Here is a 27532-nt window from a genome sequence, read left to right as displayed (position 1 = left end):
AAAGCAGCAGAATTGTGGCCCCGACTTGTGGCAGAGGAGGGCGCTGTGGAGGATGGGGACGAGTGGAGGACGGGAGCGCGCTGTAGGGAATGGGGGCGTGTGGTAGAGGACGGGGGTGCACTGTCTAGTTTATCCTGAGCAAAAGCTCCGGCCCAAGGAAAGCCTGGAAGAGCGGCTGCTCTGGTCCCTCCCAGTGCCCACCTGTCCACACTCGCTCCAGAATAACCCATTGTTTCTCCTCAAACATTAGAGAAAATCAAATTGTCTCAGCTTCAAAGAGCCCGGGGCTCAGCTGCAGACAGAAGAGGGAGGGGAGGCAGGGAGGCCGGCCTCTGCTCAGACGTCAGCAGGGTGTCCTAACTGGGGGCTCACGGACACGGGGGATGAACTCTGAGAAACTTCTTAGCGCTGAGGAGCCCAGGGACGAGGAGCTGAGGATTGTGTCTGGGCGGCTCCTCTGCCTGCTCCAGGGGGCGGCTGCTACTGCCCTGGGTCACCCCGGCCCATACACCGTGAGGATGCGGCCAGATTGTGGGCTTTGGGCAGGGGAATGGGGGGGGGGAGACTTCCAAACTAACGGCCACTAGGACAAGCCCCCCCAACAAATTCATAAAGGAAGGTGGGCACCCTCTGCACCTCCAGGTCCATCTCTAGCAGTCCAGGCTGCAGGGAACATGCAGATTTCCCCCCAAATAAAACCAGGAATAAAACTCAGGTTCATAAGTACAAAACGGGAGAGATTTGTCTAAGGTCACAGTTCATCTGCCAAAGATCTACAGGTCTGGGTGGACCACAAGCTCAGTATGAGTCAGTAGCACATGGCAACCCAGACAACAAAAGTGACCTTAGGCTGCATTAAGGGAGGGCCAGGGTCCAGCTCTAGGGAGGTGACAGTCCCCCCTTCTCCAAGTGCATCAGATGCCGAAGGAGGATTGGGGTCACTTCTGGGCGCCACAGTTAGGGGGTCCAGTGGTGAATAAGAGCCTGGAGTCTGTGGCATCGGGTCAGGAAAGACCTGGGTCTGGGGGTCTTCGATTGTCTGAAAAGCTGAAGAGGGCCCGGGTAGACAACTTCTGCTGGGGGGGGGGGGGGGGAGGGAGGACAGAGCCAGGGGCAGGTTCTTACTTGGTGAGAGAAGAAACTTGCTAATAACGGGGTGGGGGAGGGGGTCCTGGGCATCATCACCCCCATTTTAAGCCCGATGCTGTGCCAGGCATGTGCTGAATGGCAGGGATGCAATTAAAAAAGGAAAGACAGCCTGGCCCTAATGGGGCCTAATGGGGAGAGAGGGAGGGAGAGGTGGCTGATGGGAGGAGGTTTGTGGAAAGGCTTGTGGGGGGGGGGTGATGGGGGAGGGTAGTGAGGGGGAAGGGGATTGAGGGAGGGACGGTAGACTCTCTGGAAGGCTTCAGACAGAGGCAGGACGATGCCATTGCAGGCAGGACGGTTGCGGGGGTAGGGATGGGGGAAGCCAGAGGTCTCTGACAGGCGGGATCGGAGCCCACAGTTCTTTTTCATGGGGTTTCCTGGGGGGGAGCTCTCCACCTCCTGGTGCGGAATCCACTCCTCCATCCATCATCCATCACCCCCAGCCCCCACACAATCCTAGGCACTCACCTAGAGCCTGCTCCGGGCGGGGGCCTCTTCCTCCCTCTGTAACTTAAATCTTACAAAAGCATCAAAGTCCAGCCCCCTCTTCCAGGAAGCCCACCCTGACCCCCTCAGGCCACACTGATCTCGGGTGCTTTGGGACAGCAAGGAGGCTCCCCCTTGGGGGCCCCCCAGAATGGGCTCCCCTGGGCCATGGTCCAAAAGTGAGGGAGGGATCCTCCTTTCTAACAAATTTACTTTGCTCTGCTCAGTTGCTTCTAATTACAAAGTACACAAGTGGTGTCTCCGAGTTCTGGCGCTCTGGGACAAAGCTCCGATGGTCCTGCCCTAGTCCTAGAGAAATACTTCTATCGTTTCTTTGAAGTCTGTACTTTGATGTGTGGGCTTTGTTACACATGTGTGCAACTGTCTCCCCCCAGCCCTCATCCCCAGCCCTGGAGGGTTCCTCTTTCTTGTGTCCCCAGAGCCTAGCTCCGTGCCTCTCACACAGTAGGTGCCTAATAAATGCTTGTTTATGGGTTGGTAGGAGAAATGATGAACTTACAGCAGAGCAATACAAGCTTTCTCCCACTATTCTCAAGGCAAATCTGGCTGGCGTCCATTCCCCTGCCGGGGATGGGGGTGAGGCTGCAGGCGCTGCCCCTCTGGTCTTTGGGGGAGGCCTGGAGCCTCAGGGGGGTCCCGTTGTTTTCAGAGCCTGAGCCTCAAAAGTGTCCGGTGGAAAAGTGGCAGCACCAGAGACAAGCTGGGCGCGTCCTCTCCCAGGTGAGCCCCTAGACGGCTTTGCCAGAAGTGGGGGGCAGCGGGGGGAGGAGCGTGGGGCGGCAATGGGCTCTGGGCTGGGCCTTGAAGGACAGGCAGAAACCACCCATGAGTGAGGCCCGTAGGACCCTGGGATTAGAGCTGCCGTGGCAGGAACCCTCCTCTCTCAGGGCCTCCGCCTGCACTGGCCAGCCGGGCCTCTGGCTGCTCAGCTCCTGGACCTTCCACGAGCCCTGCGGGCTCTTGAGTGGGCTGGGGTGGGGGGCAGGAGCAGCTCTCCTCTCAGGGTCCCTTGCTCTGCCCCCTCCCCTTTCCTCCCTTCTCGCCCTGCCCCACAGAGAGCAAGCCCCTGTGGCTGCCCAGGGGCCCTGTCCAAGGTACCCGCCGACGGCCGGGAGCAAGAGGGAGGCCGGAGGCTGGCGAGACTGGCGCTGTCGGCAGGGAGAGATCCGCTTCGTGGGCGCGGGAAAGAGCCACGCCAAGGTGCGGCCGGGCCTGGGCCGGGCTTCCCCGCTGGGGCCTTCCCGTCTGGGGCTGTGCTCCCTGCCCCTGCAGGAACCCCTGGGACGGGCCCTGGGAGGAGGATCTGGGCCTCGGCTCCCCGACTTTCGCTTGGTCGCTCGTCCCTCTCTGCCCCGTGGGTGCTGGGCCCCGGGGGGGGGCATCTAGGAGAACCGGACTTCCGGCTCATGGGGCCCCAGAGGGTTCTGGTCTAGCCTGCTCCCGCTGCCAGCAGTGCCCCAAGGCCCAAGGAGGCACCTTGGGGCTGAGCCAGTGCCAGGAGATCCCAGAGGGCTTCTCAGAGGAGGGGGCAGCTGGGCCCAGAACTTGAGAAGGCGGAGAAGAGTAGGAGGAACATGGGGGGAGGGGGGAGCAAAATCAGGGGCGGGGGAGTGGCCGTTGTTCAGGACCTGGTGTGGAAACCCAAGGAAACAGGCAGCCTCCTGGCCCTTGCTCAGGACTGAGGAAAGCAAACCTACCCAAGGGCCCACGTGAGCCCCCAGGGGGCGGCATTGGGCAGGAGGGGCTGGCGGCTCCCGGCTGGTCCCCTCCTCCTCCCCACGGATCTGGGGCCCTTCCCCAGGCCAGCGCACACCCCCTGGGCTCGGCCCCCTTTTCACTCAATCGCGCTTTGAAAAATGAAAAGAATAAAAAGGAAGTGGAGGCGTCTGGGGCCGGGAAATGGGAAGGGAGAAGTGGGGAGGGGGAACAGCCCGGGGGCTTCCAGCCCGGAGACAGGGTGGGGTGGGACCAGAACCCAGCTCTCAGGCCAGACAAGTAGGGAGCTGTCTGGGTGCTGACGTGCAGAGCCAGGCTGGGCAGAGTGGGGAGAGCCGGGCTGGGCAGAGCCAGGGATGCCACAACTGGACAAATCACAAAGAGCCTCAGGCTTGGTCTAAGGAAGAACTTCCTGGACAATGGAGCTGTGTGGAAAGTGTGAAAGGATTGCCTGGGTCCTGTGTGCCCTGCCCCGCCCCCTTCCCCCCCTCCCAGGAGTCCCCAGGGGCAGCACCAGCCCCCGCCCAGCTGCGCCCCTGGCTCCCTGTGGGCAAGGGCAGTGCCAGCTTTCCCCCAGCGGGCACTCACCGGCTCTCCTTCGCCATCGGCAGTTCCTGAGGGTGCCCAGCGCCCTGCCCCCCGGCGTCCTCTTCGAGTTCATGGTCAGCGAGTGGCACCTGCCCACCCCCAACCTGGTGGTCTCCCTGGTGGGCGAGGAGCGCAGCTTCCCCATGAAGCCTTGGCTGCGCGACGTCCTGCGGAAGGGGCTGGTGAAGGCCATGCAGAGCACAGGTCAGCCATCCTTGGCGGGGACCCCCCCTCCCAGCAGCCTCTGGGGCACACGCAGACTCCCGCAGGGCCGGACGGCACGCTCTCCCGGGTGTGTGCACACCGTCACACGCACACTCACATTCACACACATTTACAGATGGGGGGCCTGAGGTTCAGACTCCCAGGGTCACTCCAGGCCAGCTCCATGGCCATCCTGTCACAGCTGCGTGCAACAGTGAAGCAGGGGACTGGCTGGGGCGGTGGGCAGAGAACTGAGTTAGAAAACCCAAATCTAGCTTCAGGACACTGAACTGGCCACTTAGCATCGTCTACTTCGGTTTCCTCATCTGAAATATAGGAACAAGAGTAGGTGGTCCAGGGGCCCAAACGAGAGGTTTTGGAAAAGTGCCTGGTACACAATAGGTGCTACATAAATGCACATTCCCGCTCCCTCCCCCCCTCTCCCCCTCACCCTGTAGTTCCTGAGGTATCGCCTCCAGGGCTTACAGCCCTCTGTGTCTCTATCAGTCTTGTATATGTGGCTCCCTCCTCAGGGAGATGCCCAGCTCTGAGGGGGGCAATGGCACAATGGCTGCCCCTCCCCCACCAGGGGCACTGCCAAGGACAACAACAGGAGCCCAGGGGAAAGTGCTCAGGAGCCAGAGTGCTGACCATTGTCCCTTCTGGCCCTCTTGTGGGCACAGCTGCCCCCTGTGATCCTGGGCTGTGATCCTGCCCCCTCAGCAGCCACAGTGCCAGGGAGGCTTACATCTGGCGGGGGCACAGTCCCGGTGCCACTTATGCTCCAGCTCCACGTGCCCACATCGGCTTTTCTCGATCCCCGAGTGCCCTTTCCAGGTCACCTGGCAGGGCCGGCGTCCATTTTATGGGATTTTTGCTCCTTTCGTCCCCTGCTTTCTGGTTTGCAAAGCACTTTGCTGGCAAGTCGGGAGGCCAGGAGAGGGTGAAGGCAGCTCCCCAAGCCGGGGCTGGGAGGGACCCGGGCCTCGAGCTCCCTCAGCTCCAATGGAGAACTCTTTCTCCAGGATGGAGAGGGGCCCGCTAAAGCCTCTCCCTCCTCCTCCCTCCTCCCCCCTCCTCCCCACCGGTCCTCCCCCGCCCCCTCTCCACTGTGGGCTCTGGCTCAGCTTCTCCTCCCTGCCTCTGGGCCTCAGTTTCCCCATGATACGTGGCTCCACACCTGGGTCCGAGCCCACCGTTGCAGAGGGCACGGGCCCCCTTCTCACTTCCCCTCCCCTGGCAGGGGCCTGGATATTCACCAGTGCCCTGCGGGTGGGGCTGGCCAGGCACGTGGGGCAGGCCGTCCAGGACCACTCCCTGGCCAGCACGTCGAGCAGAGCGAGGGTGGTCACCATCGGGATCGTGTCCCTGCCCCGGGTCCTGCACGCAGAGCTTCTGGACAGCTCTCAGGTACGGGCGCCGGGACGCACCGACTCCAGGAAAGCCCCCTCAGCCAGAGCCGTCCTCCGAGTGACCATCCTCCGAGGGGCTGCCCCGGGAGACTGAGCTCCCAGCTCCGGAAGGGGTCGGGGAGGGGCCGCGGGACCCCCAGTCAGAAAGGCTGCGCAGTGTGGGAGGCAGGCACTCGCTCACTGAATTTGCTGCTGGCAGCGGCTCCCATGCCCTCCACATGCTAAGCCATGTGGGGGGGGGACACCCTGAGAGTGGGGGGGGGGAGCCCATGCATGTGCTGGGGGAGGAGAGGCTGAGGGTCCGACTCACAGAGGGGAGGTAACAGATCCTAGGAACACCCCTCTGCTTGGTCCGGCCTCCCGGGGCAGGGATGGACTGGCTTCGAGGAGCAGGGGCATGTGGGACAAAGCCCAGGGGGTCTGGATGTAGAGGGCCCTTCTTCTCCCCAGGAGGGGCTCAGTGTCCACATTTGCACAATGGGACCCCTTTGGGCTGTGGCCCTTGATGTTCTCTGTTCCAAGGGCCTCCAGCCCTGACAGCCCCATTCCCTGTTCCAAGGGCCCTCCAGCCTCCTTCTTGTGTTCTAAGGGCTCTTTAAGTGCCTCCAGTTTCCATTCCATGACAGAAGGGCCCCTGCGCCCCCATTCTGTGTTCCTAGGACTCCTCCAGCCCCATTCCATGCTCTAAGGGCCCTGTGGGCCCCTCTAACGCCCGTTCTGTGCCTTTCTCATGCCCCGGCCAGCTCAGGGGTGCCGTGGCTTGTCCCGGGGTGGGGGACGCATCCAGCAGGTGGCAGTGATGTCCACAGAAAACATGGCCAGTGTCCAGGGCCTTCGCCTGGAGTCTCACTCTTGGAGTGAAGGGACAAAGGGGCCGCCAAGGAGCCCGGGCAGGGGCCGCCCGCCGCTCACCGTCCCCAGCCCGAGGTGCCCCGGCTCCCAGAGCCTCCCAGCTCAGTCCTCCCCACTCCAGAGACTTTCTCTGGGCCTCAGGCTCCCCATGTGTAAAATCAGAGGGGTTCTTCCAGCTCCCTGACATGATGACTGACAGTCTTTCCTGAGCCCCTTGTGTGCCTCGGCCTGTGCTCAGTCACACTAGAAATGGGGAGCCTTGAGGTGCTCCTGCCAAAGGAGCCTGTGAGCTCTGAGCGCCGCCCCAGGGTTAATGCCAACTGCCCCAGGACGGTGTGAGCTTTCCAGGCCGGGCAGCAAGCGGGAGGGAGGGGAGGGGGAGGCGGAGGGGGCACGGGCCGGGTGCCCTTAGGCCTGGGAGGGGGCCCGGCTCTCATGGATATGGCCTCTCCCGCTCATGTGACCTGCTCCAGGAGGAGAACCCCATCCTCTACAAGGCGGACGACGGCGGCCAGGACAGTCTCTACTCCCTGGACAGCAACCACTCCCACCTCATCCTGGTGGACCCCAGGCTGGACAGAGCCCCCCCTGCGGCCGGCACCCCCGGCCTTAGGGACCCCACCATCAGCTTCAGGCTCGTGCTGGAAAAGTACATCTCTGAGCAGCGGACGGGTTACGGAGGCAAGTGGGCTCCGAGTCAGGGGGCGAGTGGGCTCCAGGTTAGGGGGCGAGTGGGCTCTGGGATAGGAGACAAATGGGTCTTCTGACCAACTTTCTTTAGAATATTAGCTGAGAATGATGGAAAGAGAGAGAAAAGAGAAGGGGGAAGGAAGAGACAGAGATGGAAAGAGACATAGAGAAAGAGGTAGAAATAGAGACAGAGACACAGAGCCAGAGCCAGACGAATAGAGCAGAGCAGAGAGAGCCCCAACTTGAACAGACAGAAGCTCCCTTAGTTCCCAGCTGTTTACAATGGCCACCGCCATCCCAGTTTCCAAAGGCCCTCAGGGACAGGACCCGCTTTGACCCCCATTTTGGGGACCCCGGCTCCCCCTGGCCTCAGGGCAGAACCCCCCCCCATGGATGCCACCTTTGCCAGCATCCTCTCCCTTTTCAGGCAAAGGCAGCATCGAGATCCCCGTACTTTGCTTACTGGTCAATGGGGGCCCATGCACCCTTGAGGTAAGAAGCGTGACCTTATGTCGCCCCTTTTCGGGGCTTCAGTCATACAACAAAAGGGGCCTGGCTGACCTCTGGGGCCCTCCCAGCATGGAGCCCCCCTTCAGTGCCCGGCTCATTCTCCTTCCCCGACCCCTGGGCAGAGGGAGCCCCTACGGATCTCTGGGGGAGCCGGGGGGGCTGCTCCTCTGCCGCTGGGCCCTTCTGCCCACGCCCCCCCCTGACCAGGCCGGGGGGGGCAGCGAATTTCCCAGGCGGTGGAGAACTCGGCCCCCTGGCTGATCCTGGCGGGCTCCGGCGGCGTGGCCGACGTCATGGCGGCCCTGGTGAGCCGACCCCAGCTCATCGTGCCCCCAGTCATGGAGAAGCAGCTCAGGGAGAAGTTCCCCGCCGAGAGCTTCTCCCGGGAGGACGTGCTGCACTGGACCGAGCTGGTGAGTCCATTCTCCGGGCAGCGACCCTCTGCGGAGGCCGGCGGGTGCCCTCAGGGCGGGGGGAGGCGGGCCAGGCTGCATCCGTGGGGCTCAGAAGGACCCAGCGAGAGTCTGGGGGTGACAGCGGCACCCCCCGGGCCTCGGGTCCGAATGCCCGACGCCCCTCGCCACAGCCCTGGGGAGGAGGCAGGGCGGGTGCCACTATCCCCATTTCCCAGATGAGGAGACTGAGCCTGAGGAGTGGAGATGTGTGGGGCCCCACAGCCAGGAAGGGGCAGGGGCAGGATAGGAACCCCCCAACCGTACCCCACCCCCGCCCTGCACCCCAGCCCGGCCCTGGCCCGATAGCCCGGCACCCGAGTCCTAGCTGTGGGACACTGAGCGGAACTGCGCCTTCTCTGGGCCTCAGTCACCTCATTCGTTCCCTGAGGGGCTGGAACTAGGTAGACTTGGGTCCCCTTCTTAGAGGATATTTATTCCACCTGTGCCCATTATTCAGATGAGGAAACTGAGACCCAGGGAAACCAAGGGATTTGGCCAGTGCCACACGGACAGATCCTCTCAATGCTGTGAGAATCTAAGGGGGTCATGAGGATGGAGAGCATGGGCAGAGCCCCCATTATGTCCCCCCCATTCTAGAGTCCCCATTATGGTACCTCCCCCATTCTAGAGCCAGCCTGGCTCCCCGTCCAATCACCCCTAAGTACGATGCCGCCCTGTGCCTCCCCCTTCCCCAGAGTCCCCGGCCCCCCCCCCGGCAGGAGCCCCCTGACCCCCGTCCCTGCCCCGACAGCTCCAGGCCATCGCCGCCCAGCAGCACCTGCTCACTGTCCACGACTTTGAGCGAGATGGCTCCGAGGAGCTGGACACGGTCATCCTGAAGGCGCTGGTTAAAGGTGAGGGCGGGCAGGAAGCCTCCGGCTCCTCCGTCCGGTTTCTGGCCCAGACCCTGTGCTAGAGAGCGCCCTGAGCCTGTGCCCCTTCATCGGCCCGGGGACTGCCCGGAGGTCACCGGTCCGCACCCTGACTTCAGCATCGATGGGGATGTTCCCTGCCACTCATGGAACCTTCTCCCCCTCCCCTCAGCCTGTAAGAGCCACAGTCAGGAGGCCCAGGAATACCTGGACGAGCTCAAGCTGGCCGTGGCCTGGAACCGCATCGACATCGCCAAGAGCGAAATATTCAGCGGGGATGTGGAGTGGAAGGTAGCGGGTGCCCGCCCGGGCTCGGGTACCCGCCCGGCCTTGAGTGCCCACTTGGCCTTGGGTGCCCGCCCGGCTCGGGTGCCCACTCGGCCTCGGGTGCCCACCCAGCCTCGGGTGCCTGCTTGGCCTTGGGTGCCCACTCCATTACCCACCTTTCCATTTTCTGTCTTCCCTCTCCAACCTCAGTCCCTTCCCAGGGCCCCAGCTCAGAGGCCACTATTGGGGGTGGAGCCTCTGGAGGAGTCCTGAGGGAAAGCAAGCCCAGTGGGCACAGCCTTCAGCCTGCCAACAGGCAGTGCCCCCCAGCAAGCCCTCAGAGCTGCCTCCCAGGCCACTGTCTGCCCACTGAGGTTCTCCACCCGGGATCCTGAGAGTGGCAGAGCCCATGGCCAGCAGAGGATTGTCTGGGGCTGCTCCTTCCTTGATTTGCCCCCCCTTTGCCCCCCAAGCCCTGGAGCCCTGGCTCCCTGTAACCTCTAGCTCCCCATGACCCCTGGCTCGGTTGCCCCCGCAGTCCGGGGACCTGGAGGAGGTGATGATGGACGCCCTGGTGAACGACAAGCCGGAGTTTGTGCGGCTCTTCGTGGACAATGGCGCCAGCGTGCCTGACTTTCTGACCTATGGGCGGCTGCAGGAGCTGTACCGGGCCGTGCCCCAGAAGAGCCTGCTCTGCCACCTGCTCCTCAGGAAGCACGAGGAGGGCAGACTGACACTGGCGGGACTGGGGAGCGGGCCGCCGGGGAGTCCCCCCTCCTTCTCCCTGCATGACGTGGCCCGGGTGCTCAAGGACTTCCTCCACGATGCCTGCCGGGGCTTCTACCAGGACGGCGGGACGGTGGGCCGGAGGAAGTCCGTGAGTCCAGGGCCCCCGGGCCTGCCCCTCAGGATAGCCCAGCCCGGCCATCCCAGGGCCAGAGGAGAGGGCGGAGACTCCCCCAAGGCCCGTGGGGAGGCAGGACCAGTGCAGGACGCGGAGCTCTGGGTTCTAGATCCCCCCCTCCCCCCTCCCCGGCTAGGGCCCATCTCCTTCCAAGGAAGAGGCCTCAGCCCAGTGTCAAGGTTCAGGCTCAGAACTTGCCTAAGCACTTATTAAACACCTGCTGGATACCTTGCAGTGGGCTGGGCAGACCCGGAGCACTCGGGGAGGGGCAGAGAGATTGAGTTGGACTCCAGGTCCCAGACAGCTCCTCACCAGGAGAGCGGTCCCCCTGTGGGAGGGGCGGGCTCCCCTGCCCTGAAGGTCATCAGTCAGAGATCAGATGGCCCTTTGGCAGAAGAACCCAGTGGATGGCCCTCTGGGCCCAGGATGCACTAGGCTGTTCCATCGGGGCTCTCTGGCCTTGGGGGCACCGGCCCAGCAGCGGCAGAGCAGGGAGGGGGGAGGTAGGGGGACAGCCAGTTAGGCCTCCGAGTCCCTCCTTGTGATCGCTCCCCTGAGGCCTGTCCTGCTCTTCCCTCTCAGGACAAAGTGGCCGCCAAGCGCCTGGCGGGGCCAAAGTGGGCCCTGGACCTGAGCCAGAGGAGCTCAGCCCCCTGGAGGGACCTGTTCTTGTGGGCAGTGCTCCAGAATCGGCACGAGATGGCCAACTACTTCTGGGCCATGGTGGGCGAGCTGGTGCAGGGCTGGTGTGAGGCTGGCATGGGGGCTGGCACAGGGGCTGATATGGGGGGCTGGTGCAGGGCTGGCATGAAAGCTGGCACAATGGCTGGCACGGGAGCTGTCACAGGGACTGGTGCAGGGCTGGCATGGGGGCTAGCATGGGGGCTGGTGGGAGGCTGGCACGGGGCTGGCACAGGGGCTGATATGGGGGCTAGCACGGGGGCTGGTGTGAGGCTGGCACAGAGGCTGGCACAGGGGCCCTCCCTAACTCTATCCCTAAATCTGCCCGCCCCTCCAGGGGCAGCGGGTGCTAACGGAGGGGCCAGGGTGGGGAGCGGGGAAGGCGCACGGGGTGCACACAGCAGCCCTTGGGGGAGCGGGCAGCCTGACGCCCCCATCCCCCAGGGGCAGGAGGGCGTGGCTGCTGCCCTGGCCGCTTGCAAGATCCTCAAAGAAATGTCCCGCCTGGAGACGGAGGCCGAGGCCGCGCGCAGCCTGAGGGAAGCCAACTACGAGCAGCTGGCGCTGGGTGAGGCCCCAGTTCTGGGGGGGGGGAATGAAAGGGGAGGGAGAGGGGGAGGGCCCCCGTGGGCAAGCGAGGAGCCTGAGACCCCTGTGGGGAAGCTGCGGGAAGGAGAGGAGCAATTTGAACTCAGATCCTGGGGAGCCAAGCTGCCCGTTCCTGCTGGGGGAGGGGTGTCCGTGGGACGTCCTGTAAAGGCCATGCGCTCAAATCCTCCGCCGCCGCTAGGCGGCCGGGGTGGGGGCTGGGGCGAGGGGGGGGCCTCAGGCTGCTGAGGGGGGGGCTCCTTGTGTGTGCGCGTGCAGGAGGGGGCCAGGCACAGGCCCCGAGCCCCGCCCCCTCCCCCCCAGAGCTCTTCAGCGAGTGCTACAACAACAGCGAGGACCGAGCCTTCGCCCTCCTGGTGAGGAGGAACCGGGACTGGAGCAGGACCACGTGCCTACACCTGGCGGCCGAGGCCGACACCAAGGCCTTCTTTGCGCACGACGGCGTCCAGGTGAGGGCCTCGCTGTGGGGGGGGGGGAGGGGGGAACCTGTCCCCTCCCCCCCCCCCAAAGTCCGGGAAGCCTGCCTGGGAGAGGAGGCCATGGGGGGAGGGGGGGAGCTGACTGAGGGACCCTGGGTCCCTGCCCTCTGCCTGCCTCACGGCCTCCCCGCGCACGGGGCACAGACTCCGGGCCGAGGCCCCGCCCCATCCTCCCTATCAGGGGGTCCCAGGTGGGGAGGGTGAAGAGCCCCTCCCGACCCGGGGCAGCTCACAGCCCAGAACCCGCACACAAATAAGCGGCCCCTCTGGGGGAGGGGAAAGTCAGGGACAGGGGAGAAGGGGGGGGGAGGAGGAGGAGGAGGAGGAGGAGGAGGAGGAAGAGCAGGGACACCAAAGCTGGGTCAAGTGATGGAAGGCCCTGAATGCCAGGGAAAGAACTTGGGAGTCTGGTTTTATGACTGAAAAACAGCCCTGAGGTCACTCAGGAGTAAGAAGGACCTTGAGAGAAGGCGGCATGGTTAAAATTCCGGCTCTACCTCCTAATGGACCTCAGTTTCCTCATCTGCAAAATGGGGTGCTTAGGGGCTGTCTCTGATTATGAGGATCTCGGTTACAGTGAGAAGGGTTAGGGCTTGTCCAGGCTATCTCCCCACTTTACATCTGGGAAAACTGAGTCCTTCCGGTGAAGGGATTTATCCCAGGTTAGGCAGGTTGGGTGTCACTGGCCCAGGGCCCTGAGCCTGGCCCGCCTCCTTCCTTTGCACCTGGGCCCTTTTCCAGCTCCTGCCCCTTCCAGGCCCTCCCCCCACTCCCGGCCCTCCCCACACCTCCAAGAGCCTCCTGCTGGGGTCAGGACCTCGGACAGGGGAAGTCTTCCTGCAGCCGCTCCCTCTGCTTTAGGCCTTTTTGACCAAGATCTGGTGGGGAGACATGGCCACGGGCACCCCGATCCTGCGGCTGCTCTGCGCCTTCTGCTGCCCCATCCTCATCTACACCAACCTCATCACTTTCAGGTAGGAGGCGCCAAGGTGGGAGGGCAGAGCCTTGAAGGCCAGATCCCTGCGGGGAGGGGGCCAGACAGAGGGGGAGAGGAGAAACCGGGCTCTGGCGGGCAGGGGAGGGCACTGAGGGCAGGGGAGGGCACCGAGGGCGGGGGAGGGCACCCTGGCCGGGCACTGGGTCAGAGCCCAGGCTGCTGCAGGGCCCAGAGTCAGGGCCCAGCTGTGGGCGGTGGAGGCCCAGGATGGATGCCGCTGGCTGGGAACAGGCTCCTCCCAGGGGCCCCCGGGAGGGACAGGGGCCTCCAGGGAAGGGTCTGCCCATGGCTGGACCCGCCGGCCGCCCTCCCCCTCCTCACCTCCAGCTCCCACGTGGACCCCCCTTGCTCCCAATCGACACCAGTCAATTTAATGAAAAAGCCACTGACCCTGAGCTGCGCCGTGGGCAGGAGACGGGCCTGGTGTCGGGGCCCGAGGGGGCAAATAGGACGTGGCCATGGGAGCCACATGTGAGGGAGTGCAGGGAGAGCCAGACTGGGCTGCAGGGCGAGGGAAGGGCGAGGCCGGGCTTGCGTCCCGCTCCCTGGTCCCTTGTGTCCCTGGCACCCGGCACAATGCTGGGAAACGCTTTGGAGACGGTCCCTCCCCTCCTCTGGTTGGACTGCTCCCACCACACCCCGGGACACTCGGGGGGCTTCAGGGGCCCCTAGAGCTTCTAGGAAGCAGCTCCAAAGACCCTGAGCCCCTGACCCCTTCTTCCCCGCTCTGGTCCTTTGCAGTGAGGAGCCCCCTCTGGAGAGTGGGCTGGAGCCCTTCAGAGAGCTTGACAGCCTGGACATGGAGAGGACGCTGCTTTTCCCCTCCCCCAGCATCAGGTGGGGCGAGGGGTTCTGAGCCTGATGTTGGAGGCCTGGGGACGGCAGGGACCCAAGGGTCACCCTGGGGGATGGTGGGAGCTCCCCCAACGCAACAAGGGTGGGGTCTGTCAGAGGCTCCTCCTGAGGGCTCCCCATCTTCGGAAAGGAGGCCGGGCCTCAGTTTCCAAATCTGTAAAATGCCAGTATTGGACAAGGTTCTTTCTAAGGAACCCCCCACCCCGTTCCTGTGCCCCTTCTGAGGTTGGCCACCCCCCATGTTCCTCTTCCCCTTCCAAGCTGTCCCCCATGTTCCTGCCCTGCCAAGAACAGCCACCCCCTGTTCTTGTGCCCCTTCTGAGGATGGCCATTTTCCATGTTCCTGTGCCCCCTCTGAGAACAGCCCCCCCATTCTGTGCCCCATCCGAGACCGGCCACCCCCACAGCCACTTCTCACCAGCTTTGGGGCACCTCTTGCTGCCCCGGGAAGGGCGTCTTCAGCCGCCCCCGGTCCCGCCAGACTTTCTCACCCTTTGTCAGTAGGAGGGCCGAGGCGGCCGAGGGCCGGAGGGCCGTGTCCAGCCGCTTCCTGCTGTCCCGGTGGAAGAAGTTCTGGGGGGCGCCGGTGACCGTGTTTCTGGGGAACATGATCATGTACTTCGCCTTCCTCTTCCTCTTCGCCTATGTGCTCCTGGTGGATTTCCGGCCCCCCCCGGATGGCCCCACAGGGCCCGAGCTCGCCCTCTACTTCTGGGTGTTCACGCTGGTGCTGGAGGAAGTTCGACAGGTCAGTGGTGAGCGGCCGGGGCTCCCCGAAGGAGGCGGGGCCCGAGGATACACCTCCCATCTCTGCTACTAGATCTTGGCCCTGGCTGCCTCTCTTAGTGCCTCGGTTTCTCCTGCTGTCAAACGAGGGGATTGGACAAGCTGTCAGGTCCCTTGGTCTCCTCGATCAATAAGCAGCACTAATGCAGCCCCCACCGTGTGCCAGGTCTGGGCTAGGTGCTGAGGGTACCACAAAGGTGGAGATGGGGCCTGTGCTCCAGGTCGCTCTGGAACCGTGCTCCTGGGAGGCCCAGGGATGGGGGAGATCAGGGAAGGCTTCCCGGAGAAGGCGGGCAGAGGGAAGAGGAGCAGGGAAGACCTCTGAGTGAGGGAGGGGGCTTGTGGGTAGTGTGGCTCCGAGTCTGAGCTCAGGCTGGGTGACCCTGGACCAGTCACGGGTCTGAGCCAGCCACAGAGCGCTCCTTGGAGGGGCAGGGCACCCCCCCTGTGGCTCCTGAGGGCAGAGACCCCAGGACCACACTCCCACCCCAGGGGTTCTTCACTGACGAGGACACCAACCTCCTGAAGAAGTTCAAGGTGTATGTGGAGGACAACTGGAACAAGTGCGACATGGTGGCCATCTTCCTGTTCACCGTGGGCGTCAGCTGCAGGTGAGTCCCAGGTGCCCTCGGTCCGTCTCCCGCCTGGCCGCACCGCCCCCGGCTGGCCCCCGAGCACCCTCCTCCTCCTCCCCCCCCCCCCCCCCCCCCCCCCCCCCCCCCCCCCCCCCCCCCCCCCCCCCCCCCCCCCCCCCCGCTCCTGAACACCCTCCTCCTCCTCTCCCGCCCGTGGCACCCCAGGACGCTGAGCTCCGCCTTCGAGGCCGGCCGGACCGTGCTGGCCATGGACTTCATGGTCTTCACCCTGAGACTCATCCACATCTTTGCCATTCACAAGCAGCTGGGGCCCAAGATCATCGTGGTGGAGAGGATGGTGAGTGGGCGGGGCCACCCCTGGGCTGCTTCATGGCCTGACCCCGCCGGCCCTCATCTGCTCAGACTCGAGTGGGCTCCGCCACCGTAAAAGCCCGAGCTTCCCGCTGGGGGAGGGAGGCCCCACGAGGAGCAGCTCTTCTTGGTCTGGCCGGTGGCTCTGGGGCCGATCCTTGGTTCTGGGGCCGATCCGTGGTTCTGGGGCCGCCCGGGTGAGAATGGGCGCTGAGACATCCTCAGGGTGGCAAGGCCGGGGAGAAGGACCATCCCCTCCCCCCCGGGGAGCTCGGCCAGTCATGGCGGCAGGAACCAGCTGGGGGGACGTTGCTCACAGAGACCCTCAGGCTGAGCGGGATCTCGTCAGACCGACTTCATCCCACAGACCACCCTGACTGCCCCGGGCTCCCCCCACAGTGCTGGGGGGTCCTGGGAGGGGGGAGCGCTCCTGTGGAGTGTCTTCAGCACCCTGGCCAGTTCCACAGCTTCAGGAATAAGCCAGTGGCTCCATGATGGCCACTCAGCCCTCCTAGGGCTGGGGTCCGAGATCCCTGAGGCTCCTGCTCCCAGACCTCCGAGGAAAGTCCTCCACAAGCCAGCCCCCTCCTCCTTTCGCTCTCTTTTCACACCTGACGCCCTTGCGGATCCTCTGCACTCCAGACCGCAGCTGTTCACTCCATCTCCAGCCTCCACACCTTTGTCCGGGAGAGCCTCTCTCTCCTCATCTTTGCTCCCAACCTCTTTGGCTTTTTCTGCCTTAACTAAAGCTCCCTCCCCACCCCCCCATGTCCAGGCCCTTATTTCCAAAGTGTCCTCTCTGTAGCTTCCTGTTTCTCCCTCCTTTGTGAACCTGGTGCCTGGCATATAGTAGGTGGTTAATAAATGCTTGATTTCAGATCAAACCCTTCCTCTTCCTGCCTACAACAGAGCTCACTCTCTGAGCCCAGCCGGGAGCCCCAACCCCCATATACTGGAAGAAGGGAGACCAAGAAGCGCCGCTCTGCCTTGACTTCCCTCTGTGCCTCAGACAGGCCCTTTCCCTTATGCTTGAAGCTCTCCGTTCCCCCTCCCCTGCTCTTGTAGCAATGGAAGGACTGGAGGCAGCTGACCAGAATCCCGCCCCCATCGGCCCCCACTTTCCCCCGGTCTTTACAGTGTCAGTTTTAGCTCTGTGCTCTTGCCATCTAAATGGCTGGCCCTGGTTCGGTCCACTTTCCTCTGTATCTGGGTCCTTCCCCAGCCCCGCTTCTCTGTCCCTTCAGGACTATCCCTCCCTCCAGGGTCAAAGCTGTGAGATGAGCTTGGGGGCTGAGGGCGGGGCTCAGGTGGAGGCGGGGCTAACCTCCATGAGGGCGGGTCTTAGAAGCCCAGGTGAGGGCGGGGCTCAGATGTTGCCCCGCCTCCTTCCTTCTCCCCCTAGATGAAGGACGTCTTCTTCTTTCTCTTTTTCCTGACCGTGTGGCTCATTGCCTATGGGGTCACCACGCAAGCTCTGCTGCACCCCAGGGACAGCCGCGTGGAGTGGATCTTCCGGAGGGTCCTCTACAGGCCCTACCTGCAAATCTTCGGGCAGATCCCCCTGGACGAAATTGATGGTGAGCTCTCCCTCCTTTCCCTCCCCAGGTCCCAATCATCCGCCCCTTAGCCTCTTCTTGTTCAGTCTTCTCCGACTCTTCTTGACCCTTTTTGGGGTTTACTGGCCCTCTCCAGCCCATTTTACAGCTGAGGAAACTGAGGCAAAGCAGATGGAGGCCTTGCCCAGGGTCAAACCGTTGGTACATGACTGAGACTGAATTTGAACTCAGACCTTCCTTCTAGCCCGTCCTTTGACCAGTAAAACCCCACCTGGAGTGAAAGTTTCAAAGTCCCGGGGGGGGGGGAGCCACGGCATGAACCCCACCTCAGATCCTTGCTGGCTGTGTGACTGTGGAGAAATCAATTAACCTCCCTGAGAATTCCATCTTCTCCCCTGCAAAATGTGGATAAGATGAGCCTGCCTCGGTCTTGAGCTCTCTCAAGGCTGGAGGGAAATTGTCAACTCATTTGCTCGTTTCAACACCTGTGTAAAGATCAATAGATATCGTTGAAATGACTGCATTTCAGACATAGGCTCGTGGGTCCACAGAAAGGGGGGAGGCCCGGCATAAGGCTGGAAATTTTTTTCCTTTCATTTGTTTTTCAGTCCTTCTAACCTTTCAGTTTTAGGTAATAGCATTTTCCCCAATTACACGTCAAGACAAGTTGTAGCTTTCTTATTACATGATTTCGAGTTCCAAATTTTTCTCCCTCCCTTCTTCCAAAACCGGTCGGCAATGTGCCGCCCTTGTAAAACATCTTTCTATATTATTCACACGTGAAAGAAGAAACAGTTCAAAGGAAAAAACACTCCAAAATAAAATAAGTGGAGAAATATGCGTTTTTCTGTATTTAGAGTCCAGCAGTTCTTTTTCTGGGTTGGTACAGTTAGCATTTCTTTTCCTGAGTTCCTTGTACTTGCCTTGGATCATTGTGTGGTTGAGAAGAGCTAAGTCATTCAGAGATGATCATCACCCACATCGCCGATTCTGTGTACAATGTTTTCCTAGATCTGCTCGTTGGACTTTGCTTCAGTTCCTATAAGTCTTTCCGGTTTTCTGAAATCCACCTGCTCATCATTTGTTATTGCACAATAGTATTCTGTTACATCCATAGACCAGAGCTTGTTCCGTCATTCCCCGATTGAGGAGCATCTTCCAGTTTCTTATATTTTGCTATCAGGAAAAGGGCTGCTATAAATATTTTTGCACACATGGGTTTTTTCCCCTTTTTTTATTATCTCTTTGAGATAGACTATCTCAAATAGTGTATTTCTAAGTCAAAGAGTATGCATAGTTTGTTTTCCCTTTGAGCATAGCTCCAAATTGCCCTCTACCAGTTCACAATTCCACCAGCAATGCATTAGTGTTCCAGTTTTTCTCCATCATTTATCACTTTCCTTTTTTGTCATCTTGGCCAATCTGATTGATAGGTGTAAGATGGTACCTCAGAATTATTTTAATTTGTATTTCTACAATCAAAGCAGATTTAGAGCACTTCTTCATATGCCTCTAGAATAGCTTTGATTTCTTCATCTGAAAACAGCCTGTTCATATCTTTTGACCATTTACAGTTGAGGAACGGCTTGCATTCTTATAAATTTGACACAGTTCTGTATTTATTTGAAAAATGAGGCCTTTATCAGACATACTTGACATGAAGATTGTTTCCCAGTTTTCTGCTTTCCTTCTAATCTTAGTTGCATTGGTTTTGTTTGAACAAAAGCTTTTTTAAGTTCATATAATTGCAATTATCTAGTTTAGCATTTTGTAGTATTCTCTCTCTTGGTCATAAATTCTCCTCTTCTTCATAGATCTGAAAGATAAACTATCACTCTTTATGTCTAAATCATGCACCTATTTTGACTTTATCTAGGTATATGGTGTGAGATGTTGGTCTCTGCCTAGTTTCTGCCACACTGTTTTTCGGTTTTCCCAGCAGTTTTTGTCAGATAGTGAGTTCTTTTCCCAAAAGTTAGGGTCTTGGTATATATCAAACATTAGTTTACCACTGTCATTGACTACTGTATCTGGTGTACTAAATGTATTCCACTGATCTACCACTCCATTTCTTAGTACCAAATAGTTTTAAAGACTACCATTTTGTAATATAGTTTTAGAGCTAATATGACTAGGCACCTTCCTTTGTATTGTTTTTCATTCATTCCCTTGATATTCTTGACCTTTTGTTCTTCCAGATGAATTTTGTTATTTTTCCTAGCTCTATGGAATAATTTTTGGTAATATGATTCATATGGCACTGAATAAGTAGATTAATTTAGGTAGAATTGTCATTTTATTGTATTGGCTCAGCCTATCCACAAGCAAGTAATATTTCCAATTGTTTAGATTCGGCTTTATTTGTGTGGGAAAAGTCTTTTGTAATAGTGTTCATATAGCTCTGGGGTTTTTCTTGGCAGGTAGACTTCTAAGTATTTTGTATTGTCTACAGTTATTGTTTTTTCTCTTTCTCTTTCTCTCTCTTGCTGGCCATATATAGAAATACTAATGATTTATATGGGTTTATCTTAAATCCTGCAACTTTGCTAAAGCTGTTAATTTCAAGAGTTTTTAAATTAATTTTCTAGGATGCTCTAAATATACCATCATATGATAGTTTTGTTTCCTCATTGCCAGTTCTAATTTCTTCTATTTTGTTTTCTTCTTTTACTGCTCTAGTTAACATTTCTAGTACAATATTGAATAATAATGATGATAATGAGCATCCTTGTTTCACCCCCGATCTTATTGGGGAGGCTTCTAGGTTATCCTTATTACAGATAATACTTGATGATGGCTTTAAATGCTGCTAATCACTTTAAATAATGCTCCCTTCATTCCTATGTTCCCTAGTGTATTTGATAGGAAGGGGTGCTATATTTTGCCACATCCTTTTTCAGCATCTATTGAGATAATATGATTTCGTTGATTTTGTTATTGATGTGATCAATTATGCTGATAGTTTTCCTAATATTGAACCAATTCTACATTCCTGGTATAAATCCCACCTGGTCATAGTGTACAATCCTTGTGATACATTGCAATAATCTCCTTGCTAGTATTGTATTCAAAATTTTTGCATTGATGTTCATTATGGAAATTGGTCCACAATTTTCTTTCTCCGTTTTAGCTCTTCCTAGTTTAGGTAGCCACACCATTCTTATCTCATAAAAGGAGTTTTGTAGGACTACTTTTTTGCTTATTTTTCCTAACAGTTTATATATTATTAGAATTAGTAGTTCTTTGAAAGAACTTGTTTGTGAACCCATCTGACCCTGGGGATTTTTTCAAAATGGAATTTCCTTCCTTATCTCTTTTAATTAGGCCAAATTTTGCTTTTACTTTGTCTGAGATCAGGATTACTACCTCTGCGTCTTTTATTTAACTTCAGCTGAAGCATAATAGATTCTGCTCTAACCCCTTACCTTTACTTTGTGTCTCTCTGTTTCAAGTGTGTTTCCTGTAAGCAATATACATAGGACTCTTTGATCATCTCTGTTATCCACTTCTATTTTATGGGGAGTTCATCTCATTCACATTCACAGTTATGATAACTGTTTCCCTCCATTCTATTTTTCTTCCTGTTAATACTCTTTCTTCCTTCACCCTCTCTCTCCTCACTAGTGTTTTGCTTCTACTACTTCCCTCCTGTCAATCCCGCACCCATGTCTTTACTTCATCTCCTCCCCTTCTAATTTCCTGTCAGGTAATGATTACTATAACCAACCTGTTAGTTCTTTTTTTTATATTTCTTTTGCATCACTCTCATTTCTTTTTCCAATTTTTCTTCTACTTCTCTTATAGGATTTTTAAGCTCTTTTTTGAGCTCTTCCGTGAGTTCTTTCTGGGCTTGAAACCACGTCCCATTTTCCCCTGGGATTTTACCCATGGGTGTTTTGATATTATTGTTCCCTTCTGAGTTTTGGTCTTGATCATCATCATCATCATCATATTTACCATATGTGAATACGGTCCCCGATATGTCACCACAATAATAACTTGCTACGGTCAGATTTTTTTTGTTTGTTGGTGGTGTTTTTTGGTTCATCTTTTTTGACTTTTTCCCTTTCTTTTGAAGTTGAGCTCTTGTGCCCTTGGGCCAGAGGCTGCAGGGTGAAACTGATGTTGCCCTGAGGTCCTTGGGGAACTCTCCTGCCTGGTGCTGATCTGAGTTGAGGAATGGGGGTGGTTGGAACTGCGGGAGCTCATATAGATCTGGCAACTTACCCGGTCCAGAGCTGGACTCATGGTGCTGGTGTCCGGCATGTGCCGACCCATCGGGTGTTTCTGAGTTTCCACAGGGCAGTGCCCAAGCATGAGGTGGTCTGGCCTCCCCAGGATGCCCAGGGCTGTGCCCAAGCACGAGGTGGTTCTCAGAAGTGGCACCTGCCCACTGTCCCGGCTATGCTGAGGCATGTGGAGGGCGCCTGATGTGGGGTTTGCCCGTCTGGTGAATGGGCCTCCAGATCTCCCGCTGGCTTGCTGGGACCTTTCCTCCCGCCCTGCTCTCCCCTTTTACCCAAGTGAGACAGACCTTTCCTGCAGATCTTCCAAGTTTCTTGGGCTCAAAGATTGTTCCCCCTCCTCCTTTTGGGGTTTGGCTGTTCTAGGGTTTGTTTTGGGAGCTGGTTACCTGCAGGCAAATATGGAAGTTACAGTGACTTACTGCTCCTCTCTCTGGGCTCCTGAGAGTTCCTTGGCAACGTTTTAGAGGGAAGGGGGCTTCCTGGAGGGCAGAGTAGGCGGTGCTGGGGGGGGGAAGAATCCCCACCATCTTTGTCGCCTGTGTCGGGGACCCTCTCACGGCCCCGGGCCGTGTGTGATGGGGGGGGAGGGGGATTCCCCACCCTTCATCAGCAGGGCTATGACCGAGCAGAGCCGGGGGCTGATGGAGAGAAGCAGGAACCCGAAGCCTGTGCTCCTTCCAGGGGCTCGGGTGAACTGCTCCGCTCACCCCCTTCTGCTGGAGAACTCGCCCTCGTGCCCCAACCTCTACGCCAACTGGCTGGTCATCCTGCTTCTGGTCACCTTCCTGCTGGTCACCAACGTGCTCCTCATGAACCTGCTGATAGCCATGTTCAGGTGAGCGGGTCTACAGGCCCCCGCGCACTCCAGGAGCCCCTCCCCACAAGGCTGCTCTGGGCAGCTGAGGGGAAAGTTCCTGACAGAAGGAGGGACCATGGGCGCCCCCAGGCCCCGGAGAGCCGGCAGGAGCCTTGATAGCCGCCAGCTCTGAGGCCTTCGGCTCCCACCGGCCAGGACTGCAGGGAGCCTGCCTCGCGCTCTGGACCTCGGAGAACGTTCTCCTCCCATCACCCCCCCCCCCCGAAGGAGAGGAGCACCTAGAGCCTCCCCATGGAGGGAGGGTGTGGGGAGGGGGCTGGACACTGAGAGGCAGAGCCCGGCTGCCAAAGGTGGGAGGATGCCCTCTGGGCCCGGGCGGAGAGCGGGAGCCCCCAGGCTGGCAGCCCTTGGGGCCTGGCAGCAAAGAGCCTCCTTGGCGCAGACGCCCCCTGACCCCAGCTTTAGGAGGTCAGAGCTGGGCCGGCCCTGGCCACACATGAGGAAGCAGCGCCGCTGCCTCGGGGCCCTCCCACGGGACCCTCTAGGGGCAGCTTCCCAGTACAGCCCCTGCCCCCCAAGTCCTTTGTCCCTTCCATCTGGCCAAGGCTTTGCGGAGCAGTTCCGCTCCCAGCCCCCTCCCCCCCAGCTACTTCCCTTCTCATGCTCTGGAGACCCCATTCCCCCTCCTCCCCCTCCTCCTTCTGTCCCGGCCCCTCCCTGGCCCCCAGCCCCGAGCAACCGCTTTCAGATGACATTCACATCTCATTCTCCAGCCAGGCTGGGAGCTCCCCCAAAACGGGGGGACCGGGCCTGTCAGGTGGGCTCCCCCAACACCCCCAAGCTTGGGGCTTCTCAAGCTCTCCCAGTGTTTCTCTCTGTCTCTGTTTCCCCCTCCTCCTTCTGTCTCTGTCCCTTTTTCTGTCTCTGTCTCTGTTTCCCCTCCTCCTCCCTCTGTGTCTCTCTCTTCCTGTCTCTGTCTCCCTCTCCATCTCTGACTGCTCTGGCAGACTTTAACTCAAACAGTTGACAAGCCCATCCCCCCAAGGGCCGCCCCGGAGGGTTTCTGTTTGAGCCTCAGTTTCCTCATCTGTGACCCTGGAAAAGCCCCTTGTGCAGAGACCCGGGTTCTGGTCTCACCGTCCCAGAACATCCTCCCTGTACAATAAGGCAGCCTTATCACATGGAGGGTCCAGTCCTGACCAAGATGTTTGAGGCGCCCAGAGGGGGGTCATCTGTGGCTTAGAGTGCACGTGGCCAACAGGGGGGATGGAAGGCCAGGGCCGGGTGGGGCCACGGGGGTGACAGACAGACGGGGGGGGGGGGCGGGGGGGAAGCGCTCCCGGGGGCATCGGGGCTCGGCCTCCCCCCTGACTGTGGTGTCTCGCTGGCTGCACCCAAGCTACACCTTCCAGGTGGTCCAGGGCAACGCGGACATCTTCTGGAAGTCCCAGCGTTACAACCTGATCGTGGAGTACCACGAGCGCCCGGCCCTGGCCCCCCCTTTCATCCTGCTCAGCCATCTCAGCCTTGTCCTCAAAAAGGCCTTTAAGCAGGAGGAGCACAAGAGGGAGCACCTGGGTGAGCTGTGGCTGGGGCACAGCGGGCACAGGGGCATGGTGGGCACAGTGGACATGGGGAAGGCACCTGTCAAGGCCCACACATTAAGGAAGAGCACAAAGCCTCGGGCAGGCCCGCTTGTCTGCTTCCAGACAAGGAGATGGCCAAGGGCCTGGGCTGGGGAGGGAGGTCACCCCCCCTCCCCTCACACCTGGGGGGCAGAAGAAGCACCCAGAAGGAGGTTTGGCTACCCCTGCCCCCGGAACACATCAGTCCCCTCCCAGGTTCATGTGCCCGCTGTAGCCCTGTCCAGTCTTGAGCCCCCCGCAGTGGGTCCCGAGCCCCCAAAAGCGAGTCCTGAGCCCCCAGAAGTGGGTCCTGAGCTGCTGCACGGGCTGGGCACAGGCTGACCAGGCTGAGGCTATGTGGAAGGTTCAGATATTGGGCTTAGCCGGGCTTCAAATGGATTGAGCCCCAAAAGAAAGAAGAGACAGAGAAAGGGTGGAAGAGAGAAAGCCATGGGGGGCAGACAGGCAGAGGGAGAGAAAGGAAGAGCGAGAGGGAGGGCGGGCGAGTGCAGCGACTCAGCTCCGAGGTGACTCCGGCGTGCTGGGTCCGCAGGCCTGGGGGCCCTTCTCCCCCTGCCCCCAAGCTTGCTGCCCCCGATGCCCTCAGGGTCACGGTCCCTCCTGCCGTGGTGCTGTGCCCCTCCTCCCTGGAGATCAGGCCCCCTTCCAGCCTCACTTTAGTTTCTGACCCCCAAGTCTACCTTCTCCTTCTGAAAAACTCACCCCAAGTCTTCCCACTAGAGAGAGACTTGCCTGATAACCTGGACCAGAAAATCGTTACCTGGGAAACCGTTCAGAAGGAAAACTTTTTGGCCAATCTGGAGAAAAGGAGGAAAGAAAGTACCATGGAGACCCTAAAAAAGACGTCCCACAGGTGAACGTCTGTCTCCATCTTTTGGGAAACTGCCCGGACACGGGGCTCCCCGACAGGAAGCAGGGCCTCCGGGGCCCCTCTTTCCTATCGTCCCTAAGGTCGGCCTGGTGGTGACTTGGCCCGGGATCCCCAAACATCCCGGGGTCAGGGCTGAGCATGAGCAGAAGCCCCCTGAGTGCTCCAGCCGGCGTTCCACGGGCGTGGGAAAGGCCTAAGGCGCTCCTTATCCAGGAGGGGCGATGATGCTGCTGAGCGCGGCGCCTGGAGGTCCAGAACCTCCTCAGGTGGACGTGTCCCCAGGGCTCTGGGCTCCTTGGGACGAGCTTCCGCCCACTGTGCTCGGCCAGCTGACTTTCCCATGTGGTCGGGGCCGCTTGTGGACTCCGGCTCCCCCTCCTAGAATCGGCTCCTCGTGAGAGCATAGATTTGGCGCCAGAAGGAACCTCAGAGGCCCTGGAATCCACCCCCTCGTTTATGGGTTGTCAAATCAGTGAGCGTTTAGTAAGCACCTACTGTGTGCTAAGCACCCACTGTGTTCCAAGCCTGCACCAAGTACCGAGGAACTCCCGGAGACAAAGTACAAACAGGTGCATCCAGACCAGCAGGGAGCCGATAGGGGGAGAGAGCCGGGGATCAGGCAATCCTGGGGGGCTCCGTGGTACTGCCGGGGTCACAGCCCATGAGCTTCAGGGGGCAAGGCTCGATCCCAGGGCTGCCAGGGCTCTGCCCCCTGCACCGCACTGCCCCTTCATCGGGGTTGGCCCCTCCCCCTCCCTTCTAGGCCCCAAACTTTGGGGGTTCCCCTGAGGTGAGGAGCACAAAGATGATCACATCTTTCATAGTCGAGGGAACTGGGGTTCAGAAAAGCCCAATGACCCGCAGCTGGGGACGTCGCTGGAATCACAGTCAGGAAATTTGGGTTCAAATCCTAGCACTTGGGCCTCCGTGTCCCCATCAAAAAAACAAGAAGTCGGAGTCTGCGTCGTGCCCCTCGAGAAGCCTGGGCAGGAGACCTGGGGCCGGCCAGACCTGGGGCCCACTGGGGCCGTCCTCCCCTCAGAAGCCCCAGAGTGCCTGCCAGCCGCATTCTGGGAAAGCGGCCCCTCCCCCTGCCCTGGGATCAAACCCGGTGTGTCTGGCCCGGTTCGGCCCGGTCTCCTGAAGGCCTTGGGCCGGCTACTCTCTGCTCCTAAGTGAACAGCTACTGCCTGACTAGCCGGAGAGCCCCATAGCGGAGGCCGGCAGCCCAAGGGCCCAGAGAGGCAGCCGGAGGCCGTCAGGTCCTGGCTCAGGGCCCCAAGGAGCTCCCGGCTCACCCTGAGCATACAGGGGGACCTTTTTATACAGGGGAAACTGAGATCTGAAGGGGGGATGGTCGGTGCCCCACCCACGTCTCTGTGGGCTAGAAAGGCGCTCAGAAGCACAGTGAGGGAGGTTCTGTGCAGGGAGCGGTCACTCTGCCCCTCCCTCCCTCCCCTCACACAGCCTCAGTTTCCCTCCCTGTAAGATAAAGGCCCAGGTCAGAGGCTCTCTTTTCTAAGGGCCCCCAGCTCTGAATCTTCCCCTCGCCAGAGATCCTGGGGGAGGGTCCTGGGGCCCCTCCGGGGAAGGGTCTCACCCCTGACGCCCAGAAACGGGTCTTTGCCTTTTTCCTTAGAGTGGATTTCATCAGCCAACACGTGGCAGGCCTGAGAGAGCAAGAAAAGCGCATTCGAGCCCTCGAGTCACAAGTAAATACCCAGTGCTGGGCCAGGGCCTTCTCTTCCCCCAGCTCTGGGGGGGGAAGGGGAGGAGGGGGAGAGGGGAGAGGGGAGGGGGAGAGGGGAGAGGGGAGGGGGGGAGGGTAAATGGTCAGCGCAGGCAGCAAGAACCCCGGGGGGATGGGTTAGAGTTTCCAGCCAGCACCGGGTGGAGCACGAGCTCTGTATTTCAGGTCAATTACTGTACAGTCATCCTGTCCACCATGGCGGACACACTGACCCGGGCCAGCCTCGCAGGGCACCAGCCGCCTCCCAAACACCCAAGTAAGGCCCAGGGACGGGGCCGCGACTCGCGGTGGGACCTGGCGCTCTGGCCGGGGAGGTCGGGGCCGCCCTCTCGGTGTCCTCTGTCCGGGGAGGTCGGGCCGACCTCTCTGTGTCCTCTGTGAGGCAAAGGTCCCTTTGTGGTCATCAGGATGAGGGGGGAGTCCCCAGGGGTTTCAAAGCCAGAAGTGCTGACCTTCTCGTCCCCCGGGGGCAGAGGCAGGGGCCTGGCTCTGGACTCACCTGCCCAAGGGACCTTGTACACAAGCAGCCGGTCCCTTTGGGAAAGTGAGGTCAGGCTGGAGCAGGAGGGAAGCTGGCCCTCGCAAGGCCTCAGCCTGCTGGGCTCTCGGGAGTCATGTCGTTCACCTCCCACCATCGCCAACTGCAACTTCTGCAAAATCCTTTCAACAAGCCTGGGAGGGAGTGTCATTACCCCCATTTTACAGATAAATAAGCTGAGGACAGAGGTGGGAAGTGACTCACCCAATCAATGAATAACAAGCACGTATTGTCACACAGCTACTGAGTACTGACTCCATGTCCTCAAGCTCCAGATTCCATTTTATCCCCTAATCATGCTGCCTCCTCTCCCAAGGTAATGGCGGCAAAGGAGGAGGGGGCCAAATCCCTCTCCAGGAGGAGGCCCCCAGCCCGTGATGCGCGAGGGGCAGCGGCGGGCACGTTTTCTGGCTCTGGTGACGGCAGTTTCTCCAGCCTGAGACATACCGTATCTACAAGTTGGGTCTTCACTCTCCAGCCTTCATGAGTGAGGTCAGGCAGCTCCAACCCGGGAGCCGGGGACGAGAGAGATGGCAGGTCCCATGCAGCCGGTCAGAGGGACCCCAGCATTGCCCCCGCCGTTCCCTGGCCTTTAGCATTTGCTGTCAAACCTACTGGCACCTTTCT

General features: G+C 59.5%; 1 protein-coding gene across 1 annotated transcript; it reads left to right on the top strand.

Annotated features, from left to right (window-relative positions):
* The first annotated feature begins 383 nt into the window (after positions 1–383).
* TRPM5 (transient receptor potential cation channel subfamily M member 5) lies at positions 384–27283 on the top strand. Its single transcript, XM_031943599.1, has 26 exons — positions 384–512; positions 2306–2376; positions 2469–2856; positions 3984–4164; positions 5408–5574; positions 6902–7109; positions 7546–7610; positions 7850–8041; positions 8835–8937; positions 9128–9246; positions 9761–10099; positions 10709–10849; positions 11252–11606; positions 11675–11865; positions 12757–12869; positions 13634–13729; positions 14252–14495; positions 15026–15144; positions 15334–15466; positions 16883–17057; positions 21965–22118; positions 23500–23678; positions 24467–24599; positions 26257–26329; positions 26533–26623; positions 27222–27283. The coding sequence occupies exons 1-26, from the start codon at positions 384–386 to the stop codon at positions 27281–27283; spliced, it is 4221 nt and encodes a 1406-aa protein (XP_031799459.1).
* Positions 27284–27532: the final 249 nt, after the last annotated feature.

Source organism: Sarcophilus harrisii, chromosome 6, assembly GCF_902635505.1.
Source record: "Sarcophilus harrisii chromosome 6, mSarHar1.11, whole genome shotgun sequence".
Taxonomy (NCBI): domain Eukaryota; kingdom Metazoa; phylum Chordata; class Mammalia; order Dasyuromorphia; family Dasyuridae; genus Sarcophilus; species Sarcophilus harrisii.
The sequence above is the reverse complement of the archived record's forward strand: the minus strand, read 5'-3'. Positions and strand labels throughout refer to the sequence as shown.

What these genes read in the sequence shown, in the direction of transcription:
- TRPM5 (XM_031943599.1), top strand. Translation starts at nt 384, where the DNA reads ATGAACTCTGAGAAACTTCTTAGCGCTGAGGAGCCCAGGGACGAGGAG. An exon ending in AGCTTCTGGACAGCTCTCAG is followed by an intron (nt 5,575 to 6,901) that starts GTACGGGCGCCG and finishes GACCTGCTCCAG; the next exon opens with GAGGAGAACCCCATCCTCTA. An exon ending in TGCTGGAGGAAGTTCGACAG is followed by an intron (nt 14,496 to 15,025) that starts GTCAGTGGTGAG and finishes CTCCCACCCCAG; the next exon opens with GGGTTCTTCACTGACGAGGA.